This window comes from Cucurbita maxima, unplaced genomic scaffold (genome assembly GCF_002738345.1).
Source record: "Cucurbita maxima cultivar Rimu unplaced genomic scaffold, Cmax_1.0 Cma_Scf00031, whole genome shotgun sequence".
In the NCBI taxonomy this organism is placed as follows: Eukaryota; Viridiplantae; Streptophyta; class Magnoliopsida; order Cucurbitales; family Cucurbitaceae; genus Cucurbita; species Cucurbita maxima.
This window is the reverse complement of record NW_019272047.1, coordinates 2,323,612-2,344,181: the sequence shown is the minus strand read 5'-3', so window position 1 is coordinate 2,344,181 and position 20,570 is coordinate 2,323,612. Positions and strand designations below refer to the sequence as shown.

The 20,570-nt window shown below is 35.9% G+C and overlaps 3 protein-coding genes across 5 annotated transcripts; 1 reads left to right on the top strand and 2 right to left on the bottom strand.

The window, feature by feature from the left end:
• Nucleotides 1-3,334: 3,334 nt before the first annotated feature.
• On the top strand, nt 3,335-5,839 carry LOC111466581 (WEB family protein At1g12150-like). Its single transcript, XM_023111301.1, has 3 exons — nt 3,335-3,505; nt 3,591-3,814; nt 3,914-5,839. Exons 2-3 carry the CDS (start codon nt 3,632-3,634, stop codon nt 5,372-5,374), a joined length of 1,644 nt encoding a protein of 547 aa, XP_022967069.1. The 5' UTR covers nt 3,335-3,505; nt 3,591-3,631; the 3' UTR covers nt 5,375-5,839.
• A 254-nt stretch (nt 5,840-6,093) lies between these two features.
• Nucleotides 6,094-9,263, bottom strand: LOC111466599 (phosphatidylinositol/phosphatidylcholine transfer protein SFH11-like). 3 transcript variants are annotated; one of them, XR_002714402.1, is made up of 12 exons: nt 9,030-9,262; nt 8,888-8,916; nt 8,372-8,455; nt 8,238-8,291; nt 8,066-8,143; nt 7,718-7,771; nt 7,554-7,613; nt 7,379-7,474; nt 7,121-7,222; nt 6,919-6,999; nt 6,408-6,743; nt 6,094-6,371 (listed from the first exon to the last, which is right to left on the bottom strand). XR_002714402.1 is itself a non-coding variant. In XM_023111327.1 (11 exons), the coding sequence occupies exons 1-11, from the start codon at nt 9,082-9,084 to the stop codon at nt 6,486-6,488; spliced, it is 903 nt and encodes a 300-aa protein (XP_022967095.1). In that variant the 5' UTR covers nt 9,085-9,263; the 3' UTR covers nt 6,094-6,485. The 3 variants fall into 3 exon arrangements, 2 of the variants coding, with proteins under 2 accessions (XP_022967095.1, XP_022967094.1); XM_023111327.1 differs by having other exon boundaries at nt 6,094-6,743; nt 7,427-7,474; nt 9,030-9,263; XM_023111326.1 differs by having other exon boundaries at nt 6,094-6,743.
• A 4,245-nt stretch (nt 9,264-13,508) lies between these two features.
• On the bottom strand, nt 13,509-16,398 carry LOC111466577 (serine/threonine-protein kinase D6PKL2-like). Its single transcript, XM_023111295.1, has 3 exons — nt 16,297-16,398; nt 14,900-15,892; nt 13,509-14,612 (listed from the first exon to the last, which is right to left on the bottom strand). The coding sequence occupies exons 2-3, from the start codon at nt 15,766-15,768 to the stop codon at nt 13,733-13,735; spliced, it is 1,749 nt and encodes a 582-aa protein (XP_022967063.1). The 5' UTR covers nt 15,769-15,892; nt 16,297-16,398; the 3' UTR covers nt 13,509-13,732.
• Nucleotides 16,399-20,570: the final 4,172 nt, after the last annotated feature.

Sequence of the window (20,570 nt, the reverse complement as noted above, 5' to 3'; positions counted from 1 at the left end):
TCACTAAATTGTACATGCGGAGACATGTGACTGAAGGCGTCCTATGCAATGAGTATTGCATAAGATCGGACCATGAAAAAAATCACTCTCACTTTATAATGTCATTTACTGTTGAGACTGATTTTCTTTTCATTCAATGACCTAGGTAACTCGATCTTAATCCTGAGCTAACCATGAACTCCTATTTATTCGAAATTATCCTTAGATTTGCATGGGTGAGAGTGGCTCGAGTTCGCCGACTCAATAGGTCTCCCATTTTAGGGGTAAGATTGGGTGAATGGTTGGGGATGTGGGGTGCAAGATGAAATTCGCTCCTACCCACTTTTAGGAATAGAAGAGAGGTAGTTCCCTTAAGTACTCACTCTAGGTCTTGAACAAGGGGCCCCACTCTCTCATTGACTTGAGAGGGATTCGGTTTAATGGTTGGACCACGAACCAATTGTTCATTAGAGGATCAGTGGACATAAGGAACAAAGAGTAACTTCATGGGTAAAATGGTTAATTGACCCAGCTCTAGTTATGAACAACCTGTGAAGGATCGACTTACTAATCATGGTTATATCAAATGGATAGAAATATATCTATAGTGAGGAGAGTGCAACTACTAGGCTATAATGGAGTGTCCTAGTAGTTAACAAGTGTTGATTAATAAGGTTAATGAGTTTAACCGCTTAATCTTGGATAGTTGGAGCCCATGATATATAGGCCCATTAGGTCCCTCTCCTAGCTCATATCGGACTAAACCTTAGAACAGTGTGACGAGTGAGTTCGAAGTGTTCGAATTCAAATTATGGAAAATGCGCTTCATATATACGATATATTTGACCGCATTTTTGTTTTATTTACAAATTAAACAAAAAGAGAGAATATGATATATTTAAATAAGATTTAATATTTTAATCAAATATTTGTCATTGGGATTGGCATTTGAATTAATATTAAATATTAATTAAATAGTTTAATTAATATTTAATATTACTTTAATTTGAAATTAATTGTTGAATTAAAATGAAGAAAGTCAAAATGTTGACTTCATTTAATGAAAAAATACATGTTTGAGTTAGTGGAATTTTGAGGTGTCAAAATTTTGTTTAAACAAACTTGCATGCTTGCGAAATAAACCCCAACCCCACAAATTTGAGTGAATTTTGAGTGTCAAAATTTGGTTAACTCAACCTTGCATGCTTGCCACATAATCCCAAACATTTGAGTGGAATTGTGAGTATCAAAATTTGGTGATCTCAAATTTACATGAACATGCAAACATGACTCTATAAATAGAGTGATCAAGGTACATGAAACTTCTTCATTGGAAAAACCTTGAGAAAAACTCTCACAAACTCTCTCTTCGTATATACTAAATCTCTCCCAAGTTTAGTCACTCACCGGATTCCACAATCCCGTTCTAAGGCCTGAGGATAGTGGAGAAGACACTAGTGGTGGTTCGAAACCGGTTCGTGAGGAAAAAGAAATTTGAACTACAAAAGGTTAGTACTCAAACTCATTAAGTTTTAATACTTATGAACATGCTAGTTATTTACTATAATTGATGTTCTAAAAGTGCCTAAAATCCAAATTGCTTTTGCATGTGTTATATTAACATCATCACATAGATGGTTATATTTGATAAAATCATATATAGTACACTTAACCATATATATCTCTCTTAGGCAATGCTTTTAAAATGTACTTTCACTTAAGTATTCAGTGATAAAATTGTTCAGAATTTTCACTTTTTTTTTCTTTTAAATCAAACTCGTGAGATTCTAAATTTTTCTTATCTTCCGTTTTTTTATTTCCCTTTTTATTTTTCTTATTGTGCTAGAAGGTTCCCGACATTCTCTTAGGTTTAAAACACCAACTAAAAGGAATTGACGATTTACTCAGGTAGTGGAAGCATTGGAATCAGCTTTGATTTTATTTAGAATTAAACCAAATTAAAGGTTAAACAAATATGCCTGGAAGAAATATAGAGAAAGTTTTGGCGGGGCTTTAATCTACTTGCTCCACTCCTCTAATGGATGAATCTCTTCCATAAAGTCTTCCTCGATATGACTAAAACACAAGACCAAGGCTTATGGGAGCTTCTTGAAATAAAATTCCGAAGGGATTGGAGAAGGAGAGTTGTGCTAGAAGGTACTTCAAGATTCTCTTAAGTTTAAAATACCAACATAAGGGAAGGGACGTTTTACTCATGTAGCAGAACCATTGCTTGATTTTATTCAGAATTAAACAAAAATAAAGGTTAAACAAACTATCAAGTCACACGTCCCTAACCAGCCTTACGAAGCTCAACAGTATCGTACCAGAGTGAAAAGGAAAGTGGAAGTTCTGCCGACACTGTACCAACTACCATCAGCCTAGGTTACCTTTGTCTACTGGGGTTGTCGTGGTGGCGTTTTAGGTCCCTAGGCAAGTTTGGTGGTCTTGACATTGATTGACATCTCTAGCTTTTCTCAGTTTCGAATCCTCGAATCTAGTTCGGCCGGGAGCATTAGGGCTACCCTCTATAATAGTCTCTTACATTTTAATGTGCTTGGACTACTTGAGGTGTTCTCTCCTAGGTCATTGTCTATCCAAATTGATACTCACACTCTCAACTAATTACGCTCCAAAGGGAGAATCACACATTTAATCACTTGGAGTTATTGTACAATAAATCATGCATACAGTCACACATACTCTACAAGGTGATAACATTCATCAAGAACCTAGAGCACAGATACACAAATTCTCGTCCTTCATTTCAACACGATTATGTACAAGCAGTAGAAAAACAATCAATTACATCATGCGATGAGTAATTACAGTTTAGTACCCTATATAAGTTCATTAAGAGCTATAGATCTTAAAGTTTAGTCCCAAACATTTCTTTTTCATACGAAACGTAATTTAACAAATCGACTTCTTGTAATCACTCATTTGGATGCATACAAAGGATCAGTGGTTGGATTCATTCATTTTGATTTATGTTATTTTACTTCATTATCAAGAATATAATTTATTTATTTTTTTTGCTTCTTTTAGGAAGAACTTAAGCATTAAAGGGTTTATTTTTTTTAGTTAAAATGGTTTGAAATGAGTCAAAAATATGTTTATGAACGATTATGAACCACAAAATCACTTGGCTAATTAAGGGTCGACAGGTAAAGAGGGGTTTAGAATCATAGACAAATTTGTGGTAATGGAGAGTTTGTAGGAATTTGTGAGTTATTTTAAGCTTCTTAATCATCCAACAAGAAGGAGAAACGAAGGGAGCATTGGCCTCCCAATAGGACACTCTTGACTAAAGTCTTTAAAACTTGTTTTCTTGTTTGCCTAATTATTTATAGTGAGTTTTTTTCTTGTTATTGGGTGTTATCTGCACCTAAGAACCTGAGGAAAGCTCTCCAACCAATATAATCAATCATGTTCCTTCCTCAAATTCTTATATTTCAAACTAAACAACACGAAGATTTCAACAACGGATTCGGGTTCGGACATGGCACAATCACTATAAATCTCGGTGAGATTGTCTTCGTCTATCAGATCATAGGTTCATAGGTTCATTGTTCTGGGTATTCTTATCCTCGTCCCTCGTAAATTTGCAGGTTAAAAGATCTCGAGGAGGAGTATTATATAGAGATAGAAGATGGCGATGGCGAACATTCGAATCAAAGAACAACCAAAAGGGTCTTCAAAGACAGAGGTTGGGGAGATTGATACAAGAGCACCATTTCAATCTGTGAAAGCAGCTGTTAGTTTGTTTGGAGAGGTTGCTGTTTCTTCCAAGGACAAGCGCACCATTAGAAGGGCTAAACAGCTTTCATCTGAGGTTTTTCTTGTTTTTTTTTATAAGCTTATTTGAAGAATGTTGAAGAACAATGATGAATTTGGATGATCCTAATAGAATTTTGTATCATCTTCCAAACAGGATGTATTGGAAAATGAAACAGACTTTCTTTTGGCTCAGAGGGAGCTTAGCAAGATCAAGCAACAGCTTCAGAGTTCCGAAGCGACTAAATCTAAAGCACTTTCCGAGCTCCAAACCGCCAAACGAACACTGGAAGATCTCACTACGAAGCTTTCTTCTGTCAACAAGTCGATGAAAACTACAATGGACGCTGCTGAAGTTGTTGAACTCCAATCCAAGAAGCTCGAGACCAGTAAACCACCAGACACTAGCAGTGGCTGCGCTTGGAAACAGGAGCTTGATTATGCGAGAACTGAGTACGCGATCATCGTAGCTGAACTCGATGCTTCGAAGCAGGAGTTAACGAAAATCCGCCAGGATTTTGATGCAGCATTGGAGGGGAAGTTAGCTGCGTTACAGCTAGCTGCTGAGGCGCAACGATCGGCGAAACTCAACAGCGATCGGTTGGTTGAACTTTCAAAGCAAATTGCTGAAACGCAGCAAGAAATCGAACAGCTAAAGCAGGTTTCAATCGAGGCACAAGAAGACCATGTTAAGATTCTGACAGAGAAAGAAGTGTATTTCAACGAGTACAAGACTGCTAAAGAAGAAGCAGAGAGGAATTTGATGATTCTTAAGAATGAAATCAATCCACAAATGACCAATTCTCTTGAGGAAAAGCTTAAAGAAACTACAGCAGAGATCGAAGTTCTGCAGGAGAAGATGAAGAAAATCCATGCTTCTGAAATGAAAACTGTGAGAGCCTTGACGGTCGAGCTTAACGAAGCTGCTCGGACTCTGCAACAAGTTTCCGAACAAGAAAGCTCTCTTCGGAGCTTCGTTAGTTCATTGAGACGAGAAGTGGAGACTGTGAAGAGGGAGAGAGAGGGGCTGAATAATAAGCTTGATAGAGAAGAAAAGATGTTAGAAGACAGAAGACAACAGAGCTTGAAGCTTCAACAACTTCTATCTGAAGCTAAAATAGCAAAGCAAGAAGCTCTAGAGATGAAGCGAGAAGCAGCCGAGCTTAAGCGAATAGCAGACGATAGCAGAAGCTTCATACAGGAAGCAGAAAGCAAACTACAGATTGTACAGAAAGAGGCTGAAGAAGCAAAAACAGCAGAGAAGAAAGCTCTGGATGAGATGAAGAGTATAGATGCAAAACAAAGCGATAAATCGACCGAAATCAAAATAACAGTGGACGAGTTCGAATCGTTGAGCAGAAGGGTGAAAGAATCGAAAATATTGGCAGAAAAGGAAGAGGCAAACAGCATGGCCGAGGTCGAGGTAATCACTGCAAGGCAAAATGAAGCAATGAAAAAGCTAGAGGCTAACTTGAAAGCGATCGAGGAGATCAAGATAGCAACAAATATGGCGTTAAAGGGTGCAGAGATGGCTGAGTCAGCAAAAATGGTGATAGAAGGCGAACTCCAGCGTTGGCGACAAGAGGAACAAAAGATGGCACCTCAAGTTACTTCTTGACATATTCATTTCTAGCTTTCAAAACCAAAAAAGTGCTACAAAAAGTAGAATTTCAACTCTAAAAATGGTCAAAGCAGCTGCAGAATCTAAAGCCAAACCTGATGATTTCAGAGCATCTCGTTGAATGATCGAAAACGTTGGATTCTTCTAGGAATAGAAGCAAGTCACATTTTGCCATCATCATCAAAAATGGTTGGCATAGATTTAAGCATTGCCCCTATTTTATATCTTTCGACAAGCTTTGTGTATATTCACGCATCAATGGCTGTAAAATGAAAGACATTGAAGGTGCACATTTAAGCAAATATATTCTTGACATTCTAAAGGGATGGGGAGAAAGAAACAGAACCCAACAAACAAAATCTGAAGCTTCATGTTCTACTCAAGTTGCAAACTCCACCAATCTATGCCCAATAACATATTTTGATCTACCAACAGGAAAACACGGTCAAATTTGAGCTAAAAGAGCTTTAAAAAAAAAAGGAAACTGTAACGGACCAAGCCCACTTTCCCTTTTGGGCTTTCCCTCAAGGTGGCTTTAAAACACTTGCTAAGGAAAGGTTTCCACACCCCTTATAAAACATGTTTTGTTCTCCTCTCCAACCAATGTGGGATATCTGTGAAACAAATGTGGGATATCTGTGAAACAAATGTGGGATATCTGTGAAACAAATCTGGATATCTGTGAAACAAATCTGGATATCTGTGAAACAAATCAAGATGTGGAGAAGATATTTATTATATCAATAGAAACCGTGCATTTCAGTATATATGAAATGGTCTGCGCAACAGGGAGCTAACTAAAGAACAATGACTAGAGGACAATCCTACTTAGTCAGCCTATATGTGAAATTACACACAATATATTATCTTAAACCTGGATTTTTTCTTGGGATAGTAGTACATTAGCCATGTCGTGTTAATGTCGTAGGCAGGGCTTCCAAAATGAACTTCGGTCCTGCAGCCATCAACGTCTTGTTGAAATGCATAGAGTTAGCAGCCATCAACGTCTTGTTGAAATGCATAGAGTTAGGTTTCTGTTGCTTCAAGCCGTGAGTCGTCATCTCTATTACCTTGGTTTTCATATTTTTAGGCTGCCTAATCTATTCCCCTACTTGTGCAACTCTAACTCAATGGTTTTAACAATTTCAGCTCCATCTGCAGGTGGTTCAGGTAGACTTACATGAACAGATCCCTGTTTGATCGGTCTCGAAGATTCCTGCACCGCTTGTTGCTTGATGTAGTTGTAGAGTTGTTGATGGAAGGGATGATCCAAAGAGTAGCAATTTTCATCTCCATCAGATGAATGACGCGATGATCCCGAGCCTTCTCTTTTGCAGAAATGTGGGAGAGACGAATAGTCCATTATCTATAAAAAGCATAAAATCCGACCTCCTTGTAATTTAAGGATAATGAATCAAAGACATTGAATCACATAGGCAGTATATAATTCGAACCCAGTTCGTTTTCATCGAAATTAAATCTATATTATATCGAACATGAGAAATTTGTACTTCCATTAGCAATGATCAAAATCAACTTACCTTCAGCAGTTCATCTCTTCCACTGCCTGATAAAACTTGTATTTTTTTCCTAGTTCTCTCCTGCAAGAGAGGCTTGACTACCTACAAGAGATACAAATCACACCCAAACGTGAGATACCTTTTTTGTTTAAAAGTTAATTCCTAGGAGTTGTGCTAAAAACTCGGAAGCAAAATTTCACGGACCAACTATATATCCACTTACCTTCCAACAAGATGAAAATATGTAAGGGGCGTTTACTATGAAATATGTATTTGTCTTCTCCGGGTAGTTCAAGTCGTCGATGGTTGATATGATTGTCAATAACTGCAAAATGGGAGTGCAAATAGCAGCTGAAAATCAAAGAATTCACAAGTTCCACGAAGAATCAAATCAGGCAATCAAGAAAGCTCTTTCCGAACTCTGAGTCATCGTTCCAAAGGAAAAATAAGCTTGAACCTGACTACGTTAACGTGTTTTTACCTTAATTTGGCTCAGTGATGATAGCTTTAAACCGGTCATATCTAATACCTTAACACAAGTTGTAATAGGCCGCCCATACTTTTTCGACGCAGAAGGCTACAAAAAAGTATAAAGGTCAATACAGGGAAGCAGTGCCTGAGGGAGAATAGATAAGATTCATAACACTATAGCTCACCAAGATTACGCGATCCCGATATTCATTTATTTGAATGTGTGACTGAACATAGTAGTTAACCTGAAACAGAAACAAATGAAGAATAAGAACCCGAATATGACACTTCTTACTATGCAGAAGATGGTTTATCAGCACAAAACTATATATTCCATAACAGTACTCACAGATGCTTTATCAAATGTGCCGAGTCCAACACCAATGGCAAAGACTGGTAGGCCCTATAGGAAACGAGCAGAAAATGACTCATAGAAACGAAAAAGTATGAACGAGCAAGGACGAAAAGTGTTGTAGTTATTTGTAACTTTTAGTTGAGTTGGTTAGTGATTTAATTTATAGGCTAACTTCCTTTCATTGGTAAGCTTTTTCAATACTAATAATCGACATTCATGGAGATCACATCAAGTTTCCTGGATGGTCGCTTTCATTCATTTTCTCTAGTTTTCGATATTTCAATCGCGTGCTCTAACTTAACTCGGTAAGTTTTCAGAACAAGAAGGAACTTTAGTATGCACCTCTCTTGAATAACCTGAAAGTCCTATGAGCTGAGAATCACGAACCGCTCTGTAAACGTCAACAGGAATTATGGGTTTCTGAAGACAAAGAGCAATTGATGAATACAACAAGAACTCGGGGGACAGCCGATCGTGGGGAAAAGTTCAACAGCTAAGCAGGATAAACACTTACTGTTAACATCATGTCGATTTCATTGTCTACTCGCCAGTTTAAGCAATCTAGCAGCTGCAATATCATAAAAGTACATCAAGATGAACACAAAATATGGATTCAAACTGTAAGAATAATAGTAAACCATGTCTAACCATTTTGTAGGCTTTGCTAACATTCCAATCTCGCGCCTTCAGAAATCGCTCTAAAGTTTCAGCTAGATAGCCTTGATGAACATTCTACAACCATACATAGAGATCATTCTGAGCTGTTTATACTTGATAAAATAGCTTAATAAACACAAACCAGTCATCCTGAGAAGAAAAGGAAAACTCATATCTGAAATCCATTTAAAACAGGATAAGTTCATCAGGCTGATTAACTGTTTGAGTTTCATCCCACAATTTACCCAACCCTAGACCCCAATTTCTTGAATCTTCCACATGAATGACTTGAACCGTTCGAATCACGAAAAAAGGTAAGAACAGAGTCATAAATCTCTCAAAACAACAAATTCCAGGCGAGGATGATTGAAACTTGGGGGAGGGGGAAGCAGAAACCCACTTCAATAACAAGAAGCAAACTAAGAACCAAAGCACGAATGAAGCAGTTGAAACTCGCAAAACACACACAGATCGGACCAAAAAACAGGGGAAAAAGAGAATGCGAACCTGAAAAGTGCACATCAATCGCTCCTCAACTGGCATTAAACAAAAACCCGATTGAAAAAAGAAAGAGAAAAAGGAAGCACAAGGTTTAAGAAGAAGAAAAGTTAAAAGAGTAGAGAAGAAGAAAGAAAAATTAGGCGCTAACCGTGATCCATCAAAGCTTGAAGCTGGCGGATCGCCTCCTCAGAACGGACCTCCATTTCGTCTTTCTTCTTCTTCTTCTTCTTCAGAATGCTCTATCCCAGCAAATATGAATTAAAGATCAGAGAAATTGGGTGTTTGTTCTTCACTGGAATTTAATTTATAATAATTAAAAAAAAAGGGAAAAGAAAATTGAAATTGGTGTTGTGACTCCTTACATGATATTAAGTACAGAGGACAAATACCGTCGTTGCATTTAAAGACCGAGAAGACAAAGGGGGAAGGGAAACAGACCCGTCAACACAAGGGGCAGGTCAACGCCATGTCGTCTCTCTCTCTCTCTCTCTCTCTCTCTTCAAGTCAGAGGAGAGAGAAGGACGTGGTTTCCTCTCAAAATATTCTACTTTTATATTCAACTTTTAATAATATAATATATCATTAAAAAAGTTTTATTATATTCCAAATTTTTAAAGTTATTTTTTAAAATTTATTGATATTTATTAATAGCATTAACCTTCTTAACTTTTATATAAAAAAATTAATTTCTTTTACTATTAATATATACATAAAAAAATCTAATTACCTTCCAATTTTAAAAATTTAAAAGTATTTTGATAATCTCCTTTAATTTCTCAAAATACATATTCTATCGAATAATTAAGATACTCCATTATTGTACTTTTATTTTTCTTAAAATCAATAAATTAAAAAAAAAATAATTATTCCCATTATAAATTTTCGAGATTCTATTTTAGTTCATATTACCAATCAAGAAATAAAAAAGGAATAATTTTAGTCAAAGTCAAATTTTCTATATTAATATTTGTTTAAAGTTCCAGTAATAAGCTATTTGGACCCATATTAAATTTTTCATATCAACTTTCAAAAGTTTCAATAATACCATCAAACTTATAAAATAAATAATAAAAAATCTAAAAATATACTCTTAAACTAATAAAAAAAAGTTCAAAATATATTTTCTCGGTCGTTTTGAATGAAAATTATTAATATTTTATTTGAAAAATACCCTTGAACTTTCATAAGTGCATAAAAAATACATTTTAAAAAGTTCAAAAACCACATTCCTAAAATACATATAAAACTTTTATAGAAGTAACATTAAAAAGCTCGGAAATAATTGATAAACTGTTGATAGATAATTTAAAAAAAATTAAACGAGGGTTAATGTTATTTTTGAAATTTACGGATATATTTTAAATTTTTAAAAAGTTGGAAATGTATTAATGTAACTGGTAAATATTTAGATTTGGTATAATTTATAGAAATTAAAGTATTTATCGTCTTTAAAAGGTAAAATATTCAATTATTTTTATATATAATTAAAAAGAATCAAGAAGGGCAAACATGTCAAAAGGAGGGAAATAAAAGAAAATAATAATAATAATAATATGAGCGGATAGGGGGGGGGCCCACATTTTAATGAGTTATTTATTTACAAAATTACACCTTTCCTTTTTGGTGATTTGAATTCAACGGCAAAATGGCTGCTTCGTTTCTTCAAATTCTATTTTAGTTTTGTAGTTTCTGGACTCTTCAACTTACCCTCCACATACCCCTTTTCTGGGGTACACGTGTCCCACGCCAATTTCTCTTTATTTTTATATTTATATATAATAATTTTATTTCTTACCCCTCCAAATTTAATTCATGTCTAATAAAAGTTTTCTCTATTTAAATTAATAAAAATATTCTATAAACATTTTATTTCAATTTTAAACTTTCAAAAAAAATTTACAAAATACTTTTATCAAAATCATTAATATTTTTATTTCAAAAATATTTTTGAATTTTAGAAAATATTCAAAAAAAAAAAAAAAAACTTTAATCTTTAAAAACAAACAAAATACCGGAGCAATTACGAGAGAAAAGGAAATTATTGACATAGGTTTAGAGCTTCCGAACAAGTTTTAATTTGTAATACGTTATGAGCATGTTGATTATGTTATTAGGGATTTAGCCATGTTGATACGTGCTCGATCGCATGACCCATTATTAACTATCGTATATCTCATATTCCTCTAGATTATGCTTATGGGTCTATCATGACATGTGTAGTACCGAGGGAAAACCGTCCCTTTTCATGACATCAATGTGAAGACTACTAAAGCTTCGCCAGATGAACTCAAATGATAATTATGCCTTGAGTGGTAGGGGACCGCACTTACACTATACAAATTGACAAGTGATAGATTAGGGTGACACTTTTTCTACTAATCTACTAGGTCTTGCATAATCGACTAATCGATGCACTGAGTGCTAAATTAAGGTCATATTGGAATGTTTTAACCATTATTTTAATCAATAAGGTCTAGGATTTATCCTCAGAGTATTTGGTTCACTCTACACAAAGTTAGGACTCGGAGAAAGTGGTTACTCACCTCTATGAATTTTTAAAAAACGCTCCAAACTTGCTCTTGATCGTTGATACAGACCTCTACTCCTCTCAACTTCTTCAGCAATATTGACTTCTTAGACACGAAGTTCTAAACCATTTAAAGTCGTTCCAATGCTAAAACCTATGAAAATGAAACCATTTAAATGTAAAAGTAAAAAAAAAAAAAAATTAAAAATTAAAAAAATGAAAAAAAAAATAGAATAAGAAAAAGTAAAGAAGAAAAGTCAGCTTTTTAATGGCTGCATTACTGGCATTATTGCATAATTAAAAAAAATATATATTTTTTAAAATTTATTTATTTATCAGAAAATGTGAGCGTTTTAAATTACACAAACTCATCACTACAGTAAGCTTATTAGTATATTTTATATATTTTTATTTGGCTCGAGTCAATATGAGGGTTTTGTTCCATAAACTCGAAACTGAACCGAATTAGTTTAGGTTAAGAAAAATGAATCCAAATCAACCTGAAAAGCTAATCCAACCCAACCCAACCCTTGTAGTTCGAGTTGGGTTGGTCAGGGTTGTCGGGTTTTTGGGTTGGATGCATGCCCCTGATGTTGAATTGTTATTTTTTACATATTCTACCCATATTAACATAGGCGTGTGTATATAGACATTGAGACATTCTCTAATATGGATACATACTCTATATGTATACATGTACCTATCCCCATAGGTGATCCTTTTAACATGCGCAGATTGCAGGCTTACCAGAAGAGAGGTTTCGGCTATGATGTCAAATCCGGGCTGCTGGCTTGACTCAATCTTCAAAACCAGTATAAGATCAATTGCTTTAATGCTCAATTCTTGTACGTTAGAAGCTTAAATCCCACATTAATGGTAGATGAGAGTAGACGGCATAATGAAATCAAGTAATCAGTAAATCGCATACAAAATTCGACTGCAAATTTTCAGTTTCCTCGTTGTTGTTCATGCCTTTCTGTTCTAGATTCCGTAGTCGCTGTTTCTTATTTCTTTAATTTTGGTAGTGGATCTTATCGTTTTCAGCAGAAAAGGAAAACAACTGAGAAATTTCAAAAGTGGAATTCCAACATACTGGCTTCCACTGAGCAATTTCTGTTGCTGGAAGGAGGTATTTGTTCTGAAGATCAAGGATCGACGAGGAAGCACTACTTCGCCGGTGAAGATTTTCCAATTAGATCGAAGCTTAAGCAAGAATGAAGAGGAGAAATGGAGCGAGCTGATCGAGATCGAGCTAGGGATTGCGGTCGAGGAAAATTGGTTTCCTTCGATTTTCGCAAATCGAACCCCTGCGTTTACGTCAGGATCGGCGATAGCATCGATTCCAGTATGGACGCCTTACAATGGACTCTCTATTTCGCAGTTTTACCAATCTTCTATCGTCTAGTTTTTCCGCAGCCCATGTATGTCCTCTCTCTCTGTTTCTTTCAGATTTAAAATAGCTTTCTTCAGTTCTGCTAGAACCCTAGAATCAGTAGAATTTGATGCGAAACAAAATGATTTTAAGCAATTTAATGGCAATTAAAAGCGGGAATGTTTCAGAAGTTTGTTGATGAATGCTCTGCTCAGGTAGATAAGATTGCGTTGTGTGCATTTCAGTTCGATTTTGTGAACAAGTTTTTGACAATGTCACCAACTTTTTACAGGTTAAGGTGGAGGGCTGTGATGATTGAGAATGATATGGTGGCATTGATCTAGCAGGGAGCATCAAACCAAGGTCTGTCTCCTCTAGACAACCTAATCCGGAAGATAATCATGAGTTTATAAGTAATGACTGTATCTCTATTGGTATGAGGCATTTAGAAAAAATCAAAACCAAAGCTACGAACTTATGCTTGAAGTGGACAATATCATATTAATGTGGAGGTTATGATTTCTAACAAATCATATATGAAGGAAAGGAATCCACCTACGAAATGAGTGAGTTGTCCTCCTCGGTCGTCTTTGTCACATATTCCATCATCTCCGAATTTCAGCAGCAACATCCAATTCAAGAACATCTGTGGTTTCTTCTCTGGGAGAACATCATCTTCATGTCTCCTGATCCACTGATGTTACGTTAACAGACAGCCTTGAATTCACTTTGCAGTGAACTATACTGAAGCTTTAGATGACAAAAGGTACATACAATAACTTATGCAAAGTGAAAATTGAAATCGTTGACAGGCAAAAACAAGTACAATTCATCAACCCATCTATCAATAACTGAGCTTCTTCGACTTCATCATGAACAGGCAGAATGATTCGAACCCATCTTCCAAGAGGAACGTGTCTGTGTCTGTGTCTGTGGCGTGAACCATATTTTACTAAAAGAAATCAAACTCGAGATAATTATCAGATGATTTTGAATCAGGAGCAGGTCTAGTAGCCATCACTGCTTTTCCACTGACTGGAGGTGCTGGTGATGGTATCCTCTCGATCTCAACAGGCTTCGGTACGTCTGGTGGCGAAGCACACCGTATCAACGCCCAGTTAACACCTTCAAAGAACGGGTGTTGCTTGATCTCAGTTGCCCCTCTTTTGTAAGCTAACCTATGCTGTGGTTCCTTGACGAGCAATCCCCTGATGAGATCCCTTGCAGCAAAACTGACAACTGGGGATTCTGGAAACCGCAATGGCTGACCAACGACGTTGAACAACGTTGCCCGATTCCCAGATCCTTTAAAAGGAGTTTTACCAAACAACAGTTCGTATAGGAAGATTCCAAAAGTCCACCAGTCGACAGCACTTCCGTGACCTTCGCCTTTAATGATCTCGGGTGCCAAGTACTCATGTGTGCCAACAAATGACATTGACCTCGCCTCCGTCGGCTCTGCAATCAGCTCTGGCAATGGTGTTACCTGGTTTCCTATTTCAGTCTTGGGTTTTCTATCCTTCTTTGACTTGCTAGAGAAAAGTCGAGGAGTAAAGCACGACGTGGGAACTACACAGGATGGCTGGATGCAGGAAGGCTCGATACAAGCCGGCTGGGCACAGTAAGCTGAATTTTTTCGTAAGGGTTCGGACTCAGAACATGAGCCCTTCACTAATGTTGGACTAACAGCACATCTTAGGGAAAGATCGAAGTCTGAAAGCATAATGTGTCCATCTTCCCTCACAAGAACATTCTCGGGCTTAAGGTCCCGATATACAATCCCAAGCATGTGAAGATACTCGAGTGCTAGGAGGACCTCCGCTATGTAAAATCTGCACCGAAATACCATACCATTAATAAGCTTTATGCAGGTCTTCTAACATGTAAGACTAAACCTTAGAAATGTAATGCTGTCTTATGCTCAAAGCTTAATATTATCAGAGAATCACATGTATTAACTGTTTCTTCTACTTGTAAAACAGGGGCCACTATCTCTCCAAAAGAGAGAAATGATGCTGGTAGTCTATGGAATCATGGGAAATCAAAAAGAATTGAACCATTATATGCAGGTCAACAAAATTGAAAGAGACGTTCATAAAGTTTGAAGCATCGAACATACTTCACCGCTTGTTCGGGAAAATACTTCCCCGGCTGTCTCTGCCTTAGAGTGTGTAAGTCTCCCCCAGGGCAGAACTCCATCACCAAGCATGAGAACTTATCAGTCTCAAAATGTGTATACAATGTAGGAAGGAATGGATGATCAAGAGACTGCAATATTTCTCTTTCGGTCTGAGCACGAAGCAACTTCTTTCGACTAGCCAGAGACCCTTTGTCCATAACCTTCATTGCAAAATAACACTTAGTGCCACTCAATTCCGACAAGTAGACACTTCCGATATCGCCACAACCCAGTCTCTTCAATAGTCTAAAATGGCCTAATCCCAACATCCCATCCCTTGCACGTACAGCTTGGATGGCCTCCCATCTCAAGTCATTTGATTTGTGAGGCTTGCTGATACTACTACTAAAGCTGCTACAGGTGCTTTCATCACTGATATCGCTACTCGTACTTCCTCGACATATACTACTCTTGCCACTTTCGACCATCTCAACATGGTCACTAACTTTCGCGCTCCCACTAGTCTTGGCAAGACTATTTGTTCCATCATTGACTTTGGCAGAAGCAGAACTATCCTTCCCACTCCCACATTCAGATGTTTTCTTCTCAAGATCTATAGAGTTCAAGGAATTTTCATTGACTTCCTGATTACAAGACTCAGTAGATTCTTTAGGATTCAAAGTAGAGGATTTGGCTTTCGATGAATCAATCAAAGCAGAATGATTCAAGAATCTGTGTGTCGAGTTTGATACATCTCCTCCAGAAACAACTGAAGGTAAGGATTTAAGATCACTAGCATCAGTCGATTTAACAGAGGTTATCCCCTTAGTTTGCTTTGCAGAAGGTTTCAAACTCGTCTTTGAGGCCATCAGAGATAACAAAAGAGCTTTAGAACAAACCAGATTTGATAAAATTCATTAATCAGCAGCTTCAGCACACACAATCAAGAGCTCTCCTGTCTGTCTTTTGGTCTTCCATCCAGAGAAGGATGTCCTAAGAACATGTCATCCAAGGATTTAGCAAAGCAAAAATCAAGATGAATATTCAGTCAGAGACAAAGCAGAAAGCAGATATCGCAGACAAGACATTGAAGAAGTGAAGAAAAAACATGAAAACAGACAAACAAAACAAGAAACCAAGGATTCAGACAGATTCAAACACTCAGTAACAGTACAGAAGTCATCACGAACCCTAGCCAACAAACTAGAATCAACTCAGAACCTAAAACCGCTTCAAAAAAGGGTAGGAGGAAAGAGAAAAGAAACCCCAGATCTTGAAACCAAAACCTGAAGCTTAATCAGTGAAACCCCAGAACAGATCCAAGAGAAAAACGCAACCCCAGATGCAAAAACCAGAAGAAGAAGAAGAAGAAGAAGAAGAAGAAGAGAAGAGAATACCCAAATTGAAGGGGATCGTGGTAGAGAGCTTGGTTGGTTTTGGTGCAGAGCTGGAGTCCTTGACAATGGAGAGAGGTGAGGAGAGAGAAAGAGGGGTGGGAGGTACACAAAGGAGAGGGGTTTTTGAGAAAGGCAATAATTTAGCGTCGGTATTTTGTCCAGGAACTAAAGGGGTCCGAATCACCAAACGACTGATGTGCAGCAGCTGTCTGTCATGCCTCCAAACCAAAACCCTCCATTTCTGTGAGTGAAATCATTATTAACCAAACCCTTCATTTCTCTCCCTTTATTAAAAAGCTTCCCTTTTTCTTTTTCTTTTTCTTTTTCTTTTTCTTTTCCTTTTTCTATTTCTTTGAATCCAGTTTATGCATAAAGATATTATGGGGCCTATAAACTTCACTTATCCAATTCCCTTACTTCACAAAACAGACCCTTTTTACCTTTCTTATCCATTCTTTTTAACTCCAATTTCTTTTTACTTCCTTTCCTCTAATTTCCATTCAATTCTAACTTTAATCCTTCCATTTTTTTTTTCTTTTTGATGTCAACCTTCAAAAAAAATATCCTTTAAATTTTTTATTTAATGTGATACTAAACTATAAATATATATATATATATATTATTTTTAAAAGTATTGATTAGATGTTTAGCATATTTAATATTTAAAAAAAATTAAAAAATTATTGAATTTTTTGTCTATCATGGTATAAGCACTTTCAATTTTGAGTTTAATAGGATCTTAAATTTTTAAAATTTTGAAATACAACCTATTTAACACAATTTTTTTTAAAAAAAATTCCCATAAAAAAATTTTAGCTTAATTTTGTTATTTAATTTTTTTTAAAAAAAAACTATATTTTTAAACTATACAAATACAGATATTTAGTTCTAAATTATAGTCCTGAATTATAATTGACCACACCTCTTATTTGATATTTTATTATAAATAAATATCTAAATATTTGCATAAATATCTTATATCCATTTATTATTATTTTCATATCGTACGTAAATATTTCAAATATTCTTACAAACAACTCCAAAAATTAGTCTTTTTAACATTTTTCAAACTTCAAAATTTTATTATGACTAATTTGATTTAAAAAAAAAAAAAAAAAAAAAGATGAATTTGTAATTTTGTACATTAATTTAAATAATAGAAATATGCAGATATTTTGTATTTTATATTTTGACGGTTATCCATTTGTTTGCAATCCATTTCTGGAAATTAAAAGGATATAAATTACGAAATCTCGTAATATTAAATAGTTGTATTTTTTCCTTTTTTTTTTCTTTTTTTATAAATTACTTAATAAAAAAAAATTGGTATAAATAGTTATATTCAAAATTGCACACGCTTGGTAGGACAACCGGAATTTTAAAATAATTTTTATCTTTAAAAAATTTAATTATCCTATTTCTTCTAATGCAAACACAAAATATCTAATCAAACTTAAAGGAATAAATAAATCTTTCAAAAGTATATAAATAAAAATTATTAATTTATAAATAAAATTCCTAAATCTCCCCGCGTTGGGTTGAGTTCATTTACATATAATATTGGTTTAGGTTTGATATATTTTCCCCTTTTGAGAACCGAACTAGTTCTATTCGATTTTTGTACTTGTCCCATTTGTAGTCGTAAGTTACTTGGCTTGCAGCAATCACACACCACGCTACACCTCTCTTGATCATGTTCATTCGCATGTTGCTCGCCATTTGCTGTCGCACGTTGCTCCCACTCTCATTCTTAGTCAAACGCTTTACCAATCAATGAGATTAACTACTCTAAATCTTTCTTTTTAATCGATGCTCCATCCAACTCAAGTCAAAAAATAGAGGGTTGGCTAACACTTTAACAACACATACGGGTTATATGAGTTGGTCAAATGTATAAAAGATGTAGACAATAATGATATACATATTAGATGGATAATACAAAAATATAATCAAAATACCTTACGCACAAGTTCGGTGGGATTAACATATATACATTATAATACAATACCTACTTGACTTAAGAACTAGATTTTCTATAATCCTAGATCGACTCGAGTTCGTTATCATACGCATGTTGACACCACTTTAAAGTAAAAGAATGAAAACGTACACGTCGTAAATACATTTTAAGAAATAACTACGTTTTACATGGATTACCATTTTAAAATCAAACGAGAAAATAATACATCCAATTTTATTTAAAAATAGGAAGTTTCATAAAGAATATCTCCGACCATTGCACTCCCTTGAGATCTTTACTAGTGGCAGTAGCTCATCGATGTGCATGGGTGTGCATGGGAGTTGAATTTTTTTTTAGGTAAGAGCAAGTGCGTGTAAGAGCTGAGAGGGATCGGTAGTTACCCTGAGAGACTGTCATATTGTTTATATATAGAGTTCTATGTTTTTAAATAACTTGGATGTATGGTCTTTTAGATTTGATTAGAAACGGGTACCTTGTACAAAACTTAGTTATTTTTCGAAACGTACGCGTTTGCAACCTACATGTTTTTATTCTTCCGCTTTAAAATGACACGAACCTAGAGTAGTTTAGGGTTTTAAAAAGTCGAGTTGCTACACAAACAAGTGGATAGAGATAAGATGGTAGAATTAAATGCGTAAAAATGTAGGTGAGAAGGATGGATGAGATACATAATTTGGTGGTGGTCCAAATGAATAAAGGAAAGAGGCAAGTGGGCATATTTATTTGTGCCTCTCCTAAATGCCTTAATGTTCGTTGGGAGTGTGAAATGAAGGTTGCATTTGGTAGCTGTGTTGGGGAAGGGGAAGGCAAGGAGGCCCCAATGGCCCCTCGTCGATGGGACAACGCATCCCATTTGGATCACTTAAACCCCATATCACATGTGCTTCGAACACACTATGCCATTCGGATATATACCATAAAAGGGGATTGCAATATGATCATTCACTTCCTAATTACCAAAAACAAACGAAAAATAAAGTTTTTGTTTGAGGTCACAAGCAGCTTTCGAGGGTGTTTATATGACCCAATAAGTCATCTAACCTGAGCTACCCAACTCAAATCATATAGGTTGGGTTAGATTTTTTTTTTTTCTTTTTCCGATTACTTAAAATTTAAATCAGCTTATGGGTCAACTTGGAAAATCTCAATCCACTACTAGTACATATTGTTTCTTTTGGCTTTCTCTTTCATGTTTCCTCTCAAATTTATTGTGAAATCCCACATCAGGTTGAAATGGGCACAAAGCATTCTTTAAAAGAGTTGAGGGAAAACTTGAGAGGGAAAGTCCAAAGACAACAATATTTGTTAGCAGTGGGCTTAGGACGTGACACAATCTAACCCACCAAAAAATAAGGTTACAATTCAACTCAATCCTACTCTACTTTTAAGATTATTATGAAAACTAAGAATATTTCACGCTTGTAACTAATGTTAACTATATACAGTGTGGCTGGTGAATATTTGTAACTCAGGGGATAAACATGACTTTGTAAAATAATTAAACAAAAACCACTTAATCTAACCCAAAAACAGAAGGTTTGGGTTGAACTATGACCTTTGTTCGGATTGTTTGGACCTATGCACCCTTAAATATTACTTAATTGTTGTGTCATCCAATAGGAAGTAAACTTGTGTAATTAGATGACATGTCAACACTTAGTATGTGAAGAAGAAGCTAACATGGAAACTTAGTACAAAACTCAAATATAGGTGAGATATTCCCTTTCTTCCCTTCTTCTCAAAGGAACACCAAACAAAGATACAAATCTTCCATAGAATTGCCCTAACAATGAAGGCCCATTGGGTGCCTTTTCTTCTCACCTATCACTTTTAAGGAATTTGATTTTCTTATAATGGCTTCTCGATTTCTCGATTTGGGTGATATTTGGGAGAGTGTACTTGAGGTTAGGACTCACCCGGTTGTCTCCACCTGATTTGTGAGAGTGTATTTGAGGTAGCATCTCAACTACAAGCACTTGGTATCGTTGCGAAGCCTAATGTGATACAAAGTCTGTGCACAAGGTCAACAAGCCTAAGGCCTAGGATTAACCTTGGTCATCTATAGATCAAGGATGCGATGAGATCCTACAAGTAGCTTATTTGCTCCATTCTACTTTCCCTTTTCAAATCCATGAGTATGTTGGTCAAGGTGAGGGGGTGCCTAGGAACTTAGTGTCCTCGGCCTGGGGCGTTTGTAGAGTCCATGAGTTCACAATTCACCTTTCTTTTTACACCGTGTATCCCTGCTCCATACCCCATTTTAAATGTACACCATACACATACACTTCAAGTA

Bases quoted from the DNA above. Each gene is read 5' to 3' on its own strand.
- LOC111466577 (XM_023111295.1), bottom strand. From the start codon at position 15,768: ATGGCCTCAAAGACGAGTTTGAAACCTTCTGCAAAGCAAACTAAGGGG. The intron at 14,613-14,899 runs GTATGTTCGATG...ATTTCGGTGCAG, and splicing joins TTTCCCGAACAAGCGGTGAA to ATTTTACATAGCGGAGGTCC.
- LOC111466581 (XM_023111301.1), top strand. From the start codon at position 3,632: ATGGCGATGGCGAACATTCGAATCAAAGAACAACCAAAAGGGTCTTCA. The intron at 3,815-3,913 runs GTTTTTCTTGTT...TCTTCCAAACAG, and splicing joins CTAAACAGCTTTCATCTGAG to GATGTATTGGAAAATGAAAC.
- LOC111466599 (XM_023111326.1), bottom strand. From the start codon at position 9,084: ATGGAGGTCCGTTCTGAGGAGGCGATCCGCCAGCTTCAAGCTTTGATG. The intron at 8,456-8,887 runs GTTCGCATTCTC...GTATGGTTGTAG, and splicing joins GATTGATGTGCACTTTTCAG to AATGTTCATCAAGGCTATCT. The intron at 7,614-7,717 runs GTGAGTACTGTT...TTTCTGTTTCAG, and splicing joins GCACATTTGATAAAGCATCT to GTTAACTACTATGTTCAGTC.